Raw genomic sequence first — 15,768 nt, forward strand, 5'->3', positions numbered from 1 at the left:
AACAATATGAACTAACCAGTACCCCAGAGCTCCCCGGGACTAAACCATCAATCAAAGAAAACACACTGAGGGACTCATGGCTCTAGCTGCATATGTAGTAGAGTTGGCCTAGTTGGTCATCAACGGGAGGAGAGGCCCTTGGTCCTGTGAAGAGTCTATGCCCCAGTATAGGGGAATGCCAGAGCCAGGAAGCGGGAGTGGGTGGGTTGGGAAGCAAGGAGGGGATAGGGGATTTTTGGAGGGGAAACTAGGAAAGGGGATATCATTTGAAATGTAAATAAAGAAAATATCTAATAAAAAAAAGAAAAAGAAGAGGAAGAAAAAAAAAAAAACAGAAACAACATCATCCAGAAATCAAGGAAAAGCTGAGGCTTTGATTCATTGGTTAAATGTATGAAAGAAAGAAGCAGCACTGTTCTGCCCCCACAGTCCATGAGGAGACACACTTACATTAATATCTGTTTTAAATGCAGCAAATGCAAACCACATTGGGACGCACGCGCGCGACACACACACACACACACACGTGCACATGCATGCACATGCACATTGTATACACAGTAACTTTTTTAAAAAGTCATTTACAATTACTCAAGGAGAGAGACAGCATTGACAGATGGATCGCCGTGAGTTAAGGACCACCTGCTCTGCGTAGCAAGTTCCAGGCCATCCAGAGCCACACAGTTAAACTTGTCTCAAAAAACAGAACTATCCAAACAAGAATCCAGTTGTAATTTCAATAAAATGCTCTCTGTAGTGAAGACGCGACCACGGAGGCAGTGATGAGTCTGCTTCCTACAGGGAATTCTGTATATCCCATGTATATAAATGGGCACATGTTAGCGACTGCAAACATAAGCAACACGTTGCAGTTTAGTATCTATATTTAATTGTTATATTAGAAACCATTGATCATCATATGTATACTCAGCATCATTTTGGAGATAATTTGATGTTAGAAATTCTTAGACATTCCATATATGACTATGTATTTAATTCTGTAAAGTCAATTTTCTTGTCTCTGGAAACTCCTTACTAGAAAAGATGTATGCTATCATTGATTCAGTATAGCTGATGGTCACATTATGCATATACATACACATAAGAAGTGTTGCTGACGTCGGCTGTGCCAGCCACAGCTGCTTCCCGGTGGATAGCCTACTGTGCTGTGGTCTGTCTCCGTGGTCTGTCTCCGTGGCTTTGGCTGGCTTGAGCATCTATTCACCCTTTCCACTGCAAGATGATGCTATCTTCCCTTCTTCCTGCCTTGCCCTCTCTCCCTCCCAGCCCCTCACTTCCTTTCTCCCTCTTTCCCTTCCCTTCCTTCCTTCTCTCCCTTCTTTCTTTTCTTCTTTTTCTCTCCGTTTCTCTGAACTTTGAGACTGAGGATCATGTAGCCCACCCAGGCTATACAGATGGAGCTGAGGATTTCTTTTGAACCTACGATCCTCCTCATCTCTAACTCTGATATTTTTTTCTTTAGAATTGGCCCTTGGATTTCTTTCCCTGTTTAATCAGAAATGTGGGGTTGGGGTTTTTCTGAACGATATTCTCCTGACCTTTGGAGCTTATTTTACATTTTGTGATGGTCAGCTTGAATTGTCAGTTGAATACAGCCTAGAGTCACCTGAAGAACATCTGTGGGGGTGTCTTGATTGTGCTAAGTGAAAACAAGTGGCATCATTTCATAGGCTGGGCCTTGGACTGGGGGTACAAGCTAAGCACAAGCAAACACGCATCAATTCCTTGCTGTCTGCTCTGGAATATGAATATCATGTGACTTGCTTCAGGTTCCTCCCACCTTGACCTCCCAGCAGTGACAGACTTAGAACTGTGAGTCAGAGCAACCCTTTGGTCCTTAGATTGCTTTCATCGTGTTCTTTTATCAGAGCACCAAGTAAAGAAACTAAGATGCTCCCATTGTGCCTTCCTCTGGGCAGGCACATCCATTGCCGCACTGGGAGGAGCCCCAGAGCTTGCTGTTCATGTCAGCCCTCCCTGGGGAACATACATCTCATGTTTGCCTTGTCCAGTGGTCTTTGGTGCTTTCAGTTCACTGGGCTTTTGTACTTAAATTGCTTACAGTCTACACACTGTAGACTGTTCTCCACCACTGCAACTGTAACATGGTACATTCAGACAGCAGGGTCTCTTCATTCGCTGTGACACATTTGTAGCCAATTGTGAAATGCCTGCCCAGATTTTAACTGCTTCGTCTTGTATTGGAGGAACTCTGTGATTTGGACCATTCTCCAAGCTTCTTCCTTGAGTGAAGTTCACTGTTTTTTGGATGTTAGTGCTTTGGTTTTTGAGACCGTGTGTGTGTGTGTGTGTGTGTGTGTGTGTGTGTGTGTGTGTCTAGACTTTTCTTCATTTTTCTTTCTCCAGCAATCTCTCAGAAACTACTTAACTATTGGTGTCTAATTAATCATCACTGTGTGTTAAATTTTATTTTCCAAAGCATTTATGTTTTTGAATTTTCCGTTATCAGGTAGCCAGCTATAATTTGGTTCACACAATTCAGGTTTTACATTGGGTCTTTGTTCCTTCAATTACAAATTGTGTCTCAGGAAGAATTGTACCCCCCCAAAATTTATGACTTTTTTATCACCAACAATAACTCCATAAAAGATAATGTGCTGCAAAGCACTCATAAATATGCTCCCTAAATAATGGGGAAATGAGAATGAGCTGCTTTGGAGAATAATCTGAGTCCCTGTCCCCCTCAAACCCCTTGTCCCCCCATCTTCTTGGTTTGTTTGTTGGCTCGCGTGTTTGTTTTAATTTGTTTGCATTTGGGTAACATATTCTCTCTCTCTCTCTCTCTCTCTCTCTCTCTCTCTCTCTCTCTCTCTCTCTCTTTCTAAAGCTAAGTCAACCACATGAGAATTGAACCTATAACCTTGGCCTCATTAATTTACCTTCTGTAAAATTGCCCTCTGTGAATTTATGTTCTCCTATAATGAGGTTATCAGTGTGATTTTATTCATTCAGCAAACAACGCCAGCCCAGGTTAGTGGCTAGGAAACACTGAGATCTGTAGATAAGGCTTTTGCCCTAGAGGAATTAGCATGAGGGCTTAGGTCACTAATGCAAGGGCAATTTGATGACTGCAGAGTCAGAATGTTCTTGTAATGCCAAGAAGCTAAGAGAAATGGGGTAGCCTATTTTGAGGACATACCCTGTGCAAATGCGAGGCAGGGGCTTTAAAGAATGAGAGGGGAGAAAATTGCCCTGTTGTGTAAATGGTCATCCAGAGCCCTTGCAGGGCTGTTAGCATGCTTGACCAGAGATGTTACAGAGAAAGTCATGAGAAGGTTAGTCATAGGAATAACTTCAGTGACCTTCCCCAGATTTTATCTCTGACGTGCAGCAGAAGTGATGCAGTATCACTGAGCATGGGAATGCTACAACAAGAAAAAGTCGGGGGGGGGGGTATAAAGCCTACTTGGTAACCACAAGTTTGGTTGGTAGAAGGAAGCAATAATCCCTGGGCACTCCTGGTTTTCTTTGCTGTTTATTACCTAGAATCTGAAAATATTAAATGAAAAGTTTCAAAAAAATCCATAGGTTTTAAATTATACACTATTCAGAGTACCATGGGGGGAGTTTCAGGCCACTCTGCTCCATCCAACATGGGACATGAATGGCTCTTCTGTCCAGTGCTTTCATCGTATATACTCCTCAGCCACTCAGTAGCCAGCACAGTTAGCAGATGTACTATCATAGTATATCGCAGTGCTTATACTACAGGGCACGACGTGGGGGAGCAACCGTGTATACGTGTGTGTGTGTGTGTGTGTGTGTGTGTGTGTGTGTGTGTTCTGTGTCTGTGTCTGTGTGTGTGTATGTGTATATGTGTGTGTATGTGTGTATATGTGTATATATATGGAAATGGACTAAAAATGATCTTATGTATATACATATATACATCATATATTATGTATAATATTATATATATATATGATTATTACTATCCACTGAAAATAAAGTGAACAAGGGTATAGAATATGAGTAACTAACAAGGTACTAGCATCCTTGCAGAAAATCCAAATGTGTAAAAGGAAGGCAAATCGGGTTCTGAACCTGGTGTGTTTAAGTAGTTCACAGGAAGTAGAAGCAAGGAGATTATAAAGGAGGGGAAAGCATGAGAGTTGAACAGGCTAGACAGGGTGGAACTAGTTACAAAGATTTAGATATCAGATGGGAGCCGTTTGCAGGTGAGTTCTTGTTGGGAACTAAAAAAAAAGGGGGCCCAGGGGAAGTGGGGAAAGGGAAAGGGCCCACACCCCGCCAGAGTTCCACCTATTCTCTGGTCAGTCAGGTGTGGGAGGGCTGTTAACTACCTAACCACTCATCCCTGGGTGGGCATTCCTCTATCCCACTCTTCAGGGGGTGGTCAAAGGGCAACCCTGCCTGGGGACCCCGGAACTACTTTGCTAAAGCCACCAGGGTTATAGGAGAGAGAGATGAGGGAAGAGGTTCCCAACACTGACCAGAGTGCATGGAGCCTTGATGGAGCAGAGACTCTCTATGGTTTAAGAGCTTTATTATATAGAAAGGCAGGGGGTAAGAGAGAAGGGGGGGAAGGCTAGAGAGAAAGAGAGTAAGAGAGAGGAGAGGAGAGAAGACAAAGGGAGAGGAGAGAGGGGAAGAGAGAGGGGTAAGAAGGAGACAAGTAAGAGCATAAGAGGTACAAGGGCGAGGCGGGGCTGAACAGCCCTTTTATGGTCTTCACTGTTGCTAGGTAACTGGGGAGGAGTTTAGCCTGAAAGTCAGAAGCTTGGGCCATTGCCTACATGACAACTGACCATGCTTCTCTTGTGGGGGCTATGGGGGACAGAGGTAACTTAGGCAGGGGCCAGAGTTCCAGAAGCATGAGGGAACGCCTACCGTGTCATGTAGGTGAATTATCACCATTTTCGGGGTTCAGACCTCAGCTCAACTGGAGACCAGCCTGCAATTCCCCACAAGTAATTGCATGGGGGCCCTTCAAAGATGAAGGATGAACATGAACTGATGGACGACCAGAGGTAGAAATGTCAAGTTGGTGATGGAAGACACATGTTACCTGGGGGATAAGGCTCAGTATGCTGGCAGAGAAGGCTTGAGGTAGATAGCAGCAAAGCTCTTCTGTTCTGGGAAGATATAGATGGCCATGAGAGAAGGGGCCATGGTGCTGGCTTTGATTTTTGACTATAACAAACTGATAGCTGTGTTCTGCACCCCGTAGTGGGCCTGATTTATGCCAGACTCTGACATCTCAGTAAGGACTGGCTGTTTCATCTCATAGGTTCCCTTCTGATGGGTATGTACAAACATTGTCTTGCACAAATGCATCAGTGGCCTGTCAGAATTGATATCATAATGAGTTTCATGGTGGTTTTAGTGAGGGTGTCACCTGATAACTCAGTATTACGTGTTGGCTGGGGGCTGCGTGCAGCTTTCTGAAGCTATGACAAAAATACCAAGTAAACAAGAAAGGACATGATGAAGTTTAGCTTATACTTGGATAAGTGTGGCTTCGTGTTCACGTGCCTGTCATTTTGGACCTGTGATAACACAGGACATCATGTAAGGTGACATACTGGAGAAGGTTTGTTCACTTTTTGTTGGCCTGGAAGCAAAGATATGGAAAGGAACAGAATTGAGATTCCCGCATTCAAGGGCATCATGCAATAACCCAACTAACTTCCACTAAGCCCCACCTCTTCATGCAAGAGCCTAACTTACTCCCACTAGGCCCCTCCTCTTAAAGGTTTTACTGTCTTCCAAGAGGGCCTCAGAGCCTTTGGGTAGTGTTCAAGATCCCAAGTGTACCAGCAGCGTGTTGTGTATCAAGCTTCATTCCTGCAGGGGGCTGACCAGTGATATCCACCAATAAATCTGGGCTTATACCATGCTTGGGGTTTGTGTGGATGACACAGACAGGGATCAGATGACAAAGAACACCAGCATCCTTTGCTATCTGTCTAGTCAGATGCTCAGACGAAGGAGCATGCTGGGGTGTTTGACAGCAGCAGAGGGAAAGGAATGAAGTTGTTCTGCAGGCATGCGCTTGACTCCAAGTGTATGGGGAGGAGTTTTAGAATGTTCTCAAGGCAAATGGAACAGTTTTCTAGCTTGAGAGAGGAGAAAAAAAAAAACAGCCGAACCACAAAGGTGAGCTAGGAAGCATTTACAGAGTCCCACAGAACTCCTACATCTGGCAGCTTTGGGCTCACCTGGTGCTTGAAGGAATGATCAGAACCTGGGTGTGCGGTGAGCAGAACACCGCTTGCATGTGTTACGTGTATGTAACAACAAGGAAGACTCAGAATGAATTCAGGGTTTTTCCCTTGAGCAGCTAGAAATATCTAAGGGCTGCCACTGCCTTAATTTGCAGGACTATTCAAATCATTACGCTCACTCCAATGGCTCAAGCTAGAATTGGAGAGCTGTAAGTCCAAGATGAAGATCAGGTTTCTTGACTGGGAGGCTCTTGATGGAGAATCCGTCCTGTTCCTCTTTCCTCAGTCACACTCACTTGCTGGCAAGTCATCTGACTCGAAACACATACTGTAATCTATGCCTTATGTGGCTTCCCCTCTGTTGGTATCCACAGCCCAATTTCCTCTTCTGATAAAGACACCAGTCATTGAATGAAGGGCTCATTTAACTCCAATATCTTTATCAAAACTAATAAACATGAGTCAGGCATGTTAACACACATCTTTTAGTGAAGCACTCAGGAGGCAGAACGAAGCAGAGTTCAGAGTTTGAGGCCAGGCTAGTCTACAAAGTGAGTCCAAGACAACCAGAGCTACCCAAAGAAACCTTGTCTTAAAAACAAACAAACAAATAATATATATAATTTGTTTATATATAAGTATTATATAATATATGTATTATATCTATAATAATATATATCTACATATTATTATATATTATGTATATATATACATAATATAGTTTATATATAAGTATTATATATATATATATATATATATATATATATATATATATATATATATATATATATAAAATCAGAGAGAAGCCAGTAGAGTTGAGGGGACTTGCTGAGTTTGGGGTGTAGTTAGACACCCTGGTGGAGATGCCAGAAAGATTGCTGGACAGTGTTCTGAAGTTCTGAAGGTGGACATTTGGAAATCCCAAGCACTGGGAATATTTAAGGTTAAAAATCTAGATAAGATTACACCAAGAGGAAGTGTGGCCTTAGTAAAGAAGAGTTTCAATCTAAGAGACCAGTAAAAGATCAGGATCCACAAAAATGTTGAATAAAATCTCGCATATGGGCTCAGTGGACCAGCCCTTGCCTTGGATGTGCAAAGCCAAATTCAATCCCCAACACCACAAAACCAAACCAGACGAAACCTGCATCTGCTTGTCATTGTGAGAATGCAATTACATTTTAATGATGATTTTATATTATATTCTAAATATTTACAGTTGCGACTTTTCTCTGAAGTGCCCTGTGAGTCAGCTTGGGCATGGATTGAGTTTTCCCAGCCAATATGTTGCAGAGTTGCTGGTGCTGAAATGGAATGTTTTGAATGTCATAAAGAAGTCAGAGGGCACTAATAAAAGTTATAAAGAGCACTTTTCTCAAGAGGAGAAATAGCTTTGGAGAACTCTGTTTCAGTCTTTGATTTAAGAAGGCGTTTTCTAGAAAGGCAGTCACGCTATGGTGGACCAAGCAGACGGATGCTCGCTCCGTTAGCTGTTGGGCGAGAAGGTTGTTCACACATTGAAAAGTGTTTTAAGACAAATGTGTGTTAACATGATTTTACCAGGCTTTAGCAAATTTAAAAAGCAGGGGACCATGACGATGATATGAGCTTCGTGGCCACTTTGTGTGTTTACTTTGAGGGCTTTTCCCATGTCTGCTGTTTTCACGCCGAGTCAGAGTATGCGAGAGCTGATTCAGGGAGCATGCCCAGTGCGCACCCTTCTTAGCCACCGCACACTCTGCATCCATTCCTTCCTTCATTATCATGCTTCACAAGTCAACTCAGCTGTTGCATTTGAGTAAATGTTTTCCTGACTCCCACATCCCTGCGTGCCCTCCCCAGAAGGGAGGGCTGAGTCCACAATGAAACACCATCTTACCCTGTAGCTACACCAACACTGACAATTGGCGTCCACACGAGCAGAAACCGGTATTCCCTATTTATTTCTTCACTACTTTGCAGAGGACTTATTGACAAATAAACATACGGTCCACGAAAGAAAATGTGCATCTCTACCGGCTCAGTGCACACCTACCTAAGCTGTAACTTAGCTGCTGCTCCTCGTGGGAGTGGAAGGCATTCTGTTTGGAATATACCATCAATAACCCAATAACATATAAAATATCTAGGGAAGGTTCTTCAAGCAAATTATTGCTTAAAGACCGCCCCCCCCAAAACCCTGCTGTAATATGTATATTCAACATTATTCATTTTGCTACTTATTTGAAACAATACCATCAATACCAAAACAAAAAAAAAAAAAAATGCCACATATCTATCAAGGTAAAAAAAAAAAAAATCGATCAGCCAAAGTTTAGTTTGGGTTTTATAAATATATTAAATAATTTTATTTTATTTTTGAGATTATAATTATAACATTTCCCTGTCCCTTTCCTCCCTCCAAATCTTCCTACATCTCCTTGCTTAAATTCATTGTTTCTCTGTTCATTAATTGTTGTTACATACATATATTACATATTACGTATTATATACATATATTACTAAACATAACCTGCCCCGTCTGTATAATGGTACTTGCATGCTTGGTGTCAAGGATAATCATTTGGTGTTGGTGAGCTCTTCCCGGAAGAAGAATTGCGCCTGCCCTCAGCCCCCCTAGCGATCCTGTGTAGGTTTGAAGCCTGGTGATCTTTACCCCCATCACCTTTGGCATGACTATTGGTGCTGTCCCTGTCCAACCTATGTGTAGGCACTCACGTTATTAAAACTCTATGGGCCTAGCTTCTGAAATATTCTTAAAAATAGGAATGTGTTCACGGGTGATTTTTCCCCTCTCACCTCTCATGATTGAGAATCGATTTGATTGTACATTGTTCTTTTCTTATGTGTTCATATGTGTATGCATGCTCAAATATGTGTAGATGTGTGTATGTGTGCACATATGTGTGCTCATTCATGTGGAAGACACAAGTTGGTGTCACATGGCTTCCTCTATCACTCTCCATCATGTATATGTGTGTGTAGGCATATGTATATGTGCACACACACACACACACACACACACACACACACACACACAACTTCCCTTGGCAGGGTCTCTTGCTGAACCCAAAGCTTACCTTTTTATACAAGCCCAGGTTGCTCTGGGGATCCTCTCTCTGACACTGAGTGCTAGGATTCTGGGTAGGCTCTACATTAATGTGAGTTCTGGAGATCTGAACTCCAGGCTTCTTGAATGTTCAGCGAGTGCCTTACCCACTGAGCTGCCTCCCCAGCCCATATGCCTACCATGTGACAGGACCACTCCCGTGGTTGACATATCTTTACCTTCATTTTCCTGATTCAGCATGTGACCACAGCAAACTGAAACTCAAGGGGCCAAGACTGTCGACAATTTGGAATGCACTGACCAGGGCAGGAGATGTGGTATTACAGTGACATTACTGAAACCTTGATTTCTTTCCCCAGCTCTACTTTACGAAGTGTTTCTACTGGATCCTCAAGACCTTCCAAGATCTGCTTGGTGTGTGGCGATGAGGCTTCTGGGTGTCACTATGGGGTAGTGACCTGCGGCAGCTGCAAAGTCTTCTTCAAAAGAGCCGTGGAAGGTAAATGTTCACGTGGATGTTCCCTCTACGAATTCCTCTTGGAGTGTCCTATGCTTGCACAGTCCACATTGCATTACTACTTGGAAATTCTCACAAAAATGTTTTTGATATAATCTGTCAGTAATGAATAGTCATGATACCTTATCTTAAAAACTACCAGAGGTTTTTTTTTTTTTTTTCCCCCCATGGAACAGCGTTTACTGGGAGCCATTGAAGTCATGAGCAGAACCAGTTTGTCTGAAATGCTGCAGTTGTCTCTTGCTGCAGTTCAGTTTTCCATGAGATGTGGAAAAAGAATTCCATGTCAGCGTGCATTCAATTTGCATGTTCTAGAATAGCACTTTTTCATCTGCTCTCCTCAGTATTTCTTTTGCATCTGTGAAAATTAAAGTGTTAATATAGGGATGCAGTCTCTGATTTAAATTATGAGCTGTTCAGAATATTTCCTCAGCAACTATTCAAACTCTAGGTTCCACACCCCCATCCCGCTCCCTTCGCCCTTCCAAGTCCCTCCAAAGGTATCTGTGTGAATACTATAAATGAAAAGTTTGGCTGGGTTGAACGAGTATGTGTAGGCTAGCCTTGGCTCCCATCCAGGGAAACAAGTCCTTCTCAAGTTGAAACGGTTGCTTTTTCTTCCCTCTCCCCTCACTGGCAAGCAGATAATTAACTTCAGACTCGGGCCAGATGGTTTTATTAATGTTGAAAACTGTCTGAATGTGGAACGTTCTCACTCTTACTGGAAGAATGATTTTGTCATTGACATTTATGTTTCTACGGAACTCCGAGTGAAGACCCTGTAATGTTTAATTCTCAGGGAGATATGTGGAGAGATGAATGGGTGCCTTGGGGACTTGAAGCAGCAGCAGCAGTGGCTCACTTTTGACAGAGATGACAGCCATAGTTTTAGTTCCACAGTGTAAGGTTACTTTGCTCCTAGGTTGACTTTACATTATTTGATTGATACTAATTATTTTACACAGTTCTGTGATGGAACTCAGGGCCTTGTGCATGTAGACAAGTGTTGTACATCGAGCCACACCCCAACCTGACTTACAGTCTTAATTATCCCATAGTCCGTGAGCACAGCATAGAATTAGTAATAGGCTTTAGTCATTCTTTCTCAGTGTATAGATTCTGGTTACAAATGACAGACAATTCCTCTCAAACTGGCTAGAGCCCAGAGGAAATCCGTTGGCCCCCATGCTGGACAGTCCTCGCACAGACTGCATTTTGTGGAAGCCATGGTCTTTAGCCAGGCTGTTAGAATTCCCTGGGCTACTCGGTTTTCTCCTGACCATTGCATACCTGTTCTCTCACAAGCTAGAAACAGGAGTTCCAGGCCTCCATTTAAAGCAGGTAACTTGTCCCTGGTAGATCCTATCAAGATCCCCATGGAGCTGCCTCGGATTGAGCATGGCTTCACTTGACTCTAGTCACAATGTGCATTGCCAAGCCAGACAACCTGGGCTCCCAGGCCCAGAGTCAGAAAAGGGACATTTCCCTAAGGAAAGGCTGAATCTGTTACCAGATGTTCATTTTCAGAAAATGGAAAATAATACTTTTTTTTTCACAATCATAAAGGGATCAATCTGGTTTACTTGACCCAGTCACATGATTGGCTCAGTATAAGATAAATAGGTAAATTGACTTCTGGCATCTTCCTAATTATTCGGCACCTTTGACCCTAAGGCCTCCTCTTCTTCTGCTTACTAATTAGTAATTGAAGCAAGTGACATCAAAACAAAGCCTTGTGGAGAAGAGCAGCATGGGGTGCCATGGTGGCATCAGTTCTGACAGTGCCATCTAGGCCTCAAATCACACCCGGGCCAGCTCCATGTGAGAGTCTATACCTGGGTTGTTTTCATAATCTCCCCTTTTCTGTGGGAAAAAAGAAAATTTTTTAGGGAATCTTGCTTAGTTTGTATTAAGTAGTCTCTGAAAATACACAAAGAATTATTTTTGTAACTAAGAGTATAAATAAATGTGGGAAAGCCCCCAAATACTTGTATCTTGATTTTGTTTATTAGAAAGTAGATCAATTAGAGATCAATTAGAGAGATGACAAAGTTTGCTAAGTGTCTTTTAAGATTTTTGGTATGGTGAGCTGTGTGTGTGTGTGTGTGTGTGTGTGTGTGTGTGTGTGTGTGTGTGTTAAGATCTAGGGAGAGTCATGTATTTATAGGCAAATGCTGTACCACTGAGTAATACCCTGAGCCCTAAGATTTGTATTAGTAGATTTCATTCCATATTAAATTTGGAATTTGGCTTTTAATATTCTAACAAGTGTGTATTTAAAATTCAAATATCCAAAGCCTTCTTTGTGTTTATATTTGTGAATTTTGTATTTGTTTATTATTTCCCCCTTGCACTCTCTCCACTCCAAGCCCAGATCCTACCAAACTCTTATAATTTGTTCTTTGCATTTTCATGAAAACTCCAGCTTCCTTCCCGTTTTGTTCATTCATGCCAACTTGGATATTAAAGGGGTATTTAAAGCATCAAAAAGAACTTACTTGGTGCCCTTAGTATGTGTGAATGTGAGTACATGTAATGTAGCATGTAAATATAAATATGCTTGCTTACTTAAACGTTTAAGGATTTTTTTTCTAATTCTTTGATATCCTTAAGCCCCATTTTAGACTTCAGTAGTGGAGTACTTGAGGCAGCAGTAGTAGGTAGAGGAATCAGAGAAGAGGAGAGCCAGTTAAAGCTAAGCTAAATGGCTCCTCATAATCCCAAGGAATGATTAGGGAACATTTCACCAGAATAGACAGCACATCACGTCACACTCTGAGCTCCATGCCAGCTTATGGAAGCCTCTTGAGATGGTAACATCGTCCTAGACTCACAGTTCTCAAAGGACATCTGGGGGGATCTGAGAGTCTGGGGGTCTGGGGGTCTGGGGAAAGTCCTTGGATGGGATTTTGTGTTGCTAATCTGTGCAGGTCCCTGCCCTGAGCCTCTCTGACGATGCTGATCTGGAGGCACCTTTAGGTGTCACACAGTTAAGACAACATTGATCACCACAAACAAGAATTCTTTAGAGGCAGGACATCCCTTCTTGAGAGCCTAACAAGGCTATAGGTATAAATAGTCACCATATGAATATTTGAATAAACATAGGAATTCCCTTTGTGACACTGATCCATTAAGGTAAAATGGCTGTCCCAAGTCACTAAAAATTCTAATGTAAAAGTAATAACCCTTCTCTAGGCTTTAAGTCCCTCAGTCCTGCTCCACCAGTGAAATGCTACAACTTCCTCTCATCCATGTGTTTTCCATGGGGATTCCTCAATGAGAAGAGCTGATTAAGTTCCACATACTGTTTTAAAACCTAATTTCTCTGCCAATACACAGTAAATGCATGTAGTATTAAATTTAGTTAAACCACTTGATATTCCCAACAGGTCCCACCTCAAGTTGCACCAGCCCAAGAGCTCAGAATTCACAAATGAAAGACACACGGGCCAGCTACTTTTGCTATGCCCTGACTAACTCAATGGTTAGGTACTTCTGAATCTCCCCAAAGTTAGCACACACACCCCTCCAGTATTCCTGGCTTAACACCTTCTAAATCCATATTTTATCTTTGCTGCCCTGTTACATTCTGGGGAGCCTGCCCCCCATAGAGCTGCTCTGCATTCTCTTCCCACCTACATTGCTGGATGGTTTCTCTTCTGCAGTTCTTAAATCTGATCCCTCTGCCTCTGAGTCACTGGGATTTTCCTCTTCTTCCTCTCTCCCTCAGTCCCTTGCTCAAGCAATCTAAAAGTCCTGCCTCTGTCTCCCTGCCCAGCCATTGGCTGTACAGCAATTCTTCATTACCAATCAAAGTCAGCTGGACTTTGGGGAGCCAAATTAAGACAAAGGATCAGAACCCATTCCTAACAGATAAACAGTGTGTAGGAGACACATGTTTCATACATCACCAGATAGTTACAAGGGTATAAAGTGGAGGAGAGTTCATTGTTTAAAAAGGTCAACTAGATTGATGTTTTATAAGCAGATCTGGTAGGATGAAGGGTTACCAACTTAGATAAACAAAGTCAGGTCCCAATCTTTATTTCTCTTGAAGGAAAAGACTTATAAGTCTATTTCTTAAAGCAAAATAGCCTGAAAGATTTCATTTCAGGCTTATGTTTATTTTTTCAAATATTAATACAACCAAACCTGTAGTGAGAATTTTGGTTTCTTTAAAAGCACAGAAATATTATGGGAACATGTTTTCTCTAATCCTGTGTGGGATATTGAATTGTTTCAGATTGTCCACAGTAGCTGACTACGGTTTGCATTATGTTCTAGCAGAGGTGTGAGTTTTCTAACTGTAGATGATTTCTGCAACTGTGTGACACTTGGAGTTCTGGGGACTCTTCAGAGGGCGCATAAATGCTAGGGTCCTTAGAGGCCACGTTGCTGTTGCTGGGTTTTTGGTTGGTGGCAGTTGGTTTGAGTTTGTTAAGTACTCATACACAAAGAAGAATCAAGAAGAAGAAATTGGATATCCCAATGGCTAAGATCAAACTTTCCCCAAGGAACAAGCCCCTAGCCATCAGGAAGTAGTCTAACTATAATGTTGCCTCCTTTCCCCTCCATCCTTTTTTCTCTCCTATCTAGTGTTAGGGAGTTGAAAGGGTGGACTAGGGTGGAAGAAAAAGACTCCACAAAGTAGCCAAACCTATGAAGCTGTGCCACATCTTTAGATTTATTGGTTCATTATCCTATAGGGAAAGATACTTTTAAGGAAATATTATAGGTGATAAATGATTAATTTTCCTAGCTTCTTTCAGATTAATGAGAGAACTGCATGAGTCCAGAAGAAAATGTGTTTCATGCAATATGTTAGGTTATCGCTGTGCTTTGTGTGTGCTCTCAAGAGATGAGGGCAAGCCAGAATGGAACGGAGCAAGTGTGTGTTCTGTTTGCAGGATAGAGTCAACCACTGTGCCACAAAATAAAGACCTCCAACTGAGGAGACACAAGCCAGTCCAGAAGGCATTAAGTAATTTATATATATTCCCTGGCAGCTGACAATATAAAATTAAGGCAATGATAAAGCAAGGAAATAATTTAAAATCTACCATATGTCTTCATTTAGTAATATAAGATCAGCCCCTAGTGTTCCCTTAATTGTGTAAGGTTAATGGGTTTCCATGTCCATTATCACCTAGTGGTCACCAGGACTGGCTTACAGCTTTCCCATCAAACAGTTGAAAGATTGAGTTGACCATAGTCTTTGTGTGTTTTATCTGGAAGTAAGGATCGTGGAAGCTGGTTCTATTTACTGTAGTATTATTATGAACACCTATATCTCCTAGTGTTGCTCTGATCAAATACATGACAACGGGGAGCTGAAGTGGGTTGGGGTACATGTGGTTTACAGTTTGAGCAGATATAGTACATCCTTTCTACAAAGCCATAACTCAAGAGCTGAGATTTCTAATCACATTGCATTCAGTAAGCAGAGAGGGGACAGAAAATGAGTTTGGGCTAATATACCTCAAAGCACACCCCAAAGTGACCCACTTCCTCCAGCTGAGACCCACCCCAACACCCACCCTGTTCTGGGGAACTAGCACTCAAACAGGGGCCTATGGGGGACATTTCACATTCTAACCACAGCTTCTCACTTTACTGTTAATGGAAAATGTTGGTTGCTATGGAAACACACTATAGCCATGACATTTAGGCTACCTAGGAGGTGAGGGAAGGCTTCTCAAATAATTGACCCCAAACTGGCTATAGAAAGATTATGCTATAATCTTTGACAATGCTGAGTGTCACTCAGGCACAGTGCAAAGGGCACCAGAAACAATTTTGTGTTACCACTGTGTAAAGTTCAAGGTGTAAAGTTATGAAAATGAAGATAAAGACACAGATTGGGTACCAGTCTAGGACAGCAAAGAGGTGCCTAAATTCACCCTTAAGAAAATTGAAACCCTGGGTGTTTTATTCTCAGTGTCTTACTT

At 42.2% G+C, this 15,768-nt stretch overlaps 1 protein-coding gene across 1 annotated transcript in view; it reads left to right on the plus strand.

Annotated features, from left to right (window-relative positions):
- Nr3c2 (nuclear receptor subfamily 3 group C member 2) overlaps positions 1–15,768 on the plus strand; it is a 345,164-nt gene that overhangs the window by 170,409 nt on the left and 158,987 nt on the right. The window contains exon 3 of the mRNA XM_021220574.2: positions 9,660–9,799. Coding sequence (XP_021076233.1) covers positions 9,660–9,799 — 140 coding nt within the window. The remainder of the gene's footprint in view (positions 1–9,659; positions 9,800–15,768) is intronic.

The sequence above is a fragment of the Mus pahari genome, chromosome 20 (assembly GCF_900095145.1).
Source record: "Mus pahari chromosome 20, PAHARI_EIJ_v1.1, whole genome shotgun sequence".
Classification (NCBI taxonomy): Eukaryota; Metazoa; Chordata; class Mammalia; order Rodentia; family Muridae; genus Mus; species Mus pahari.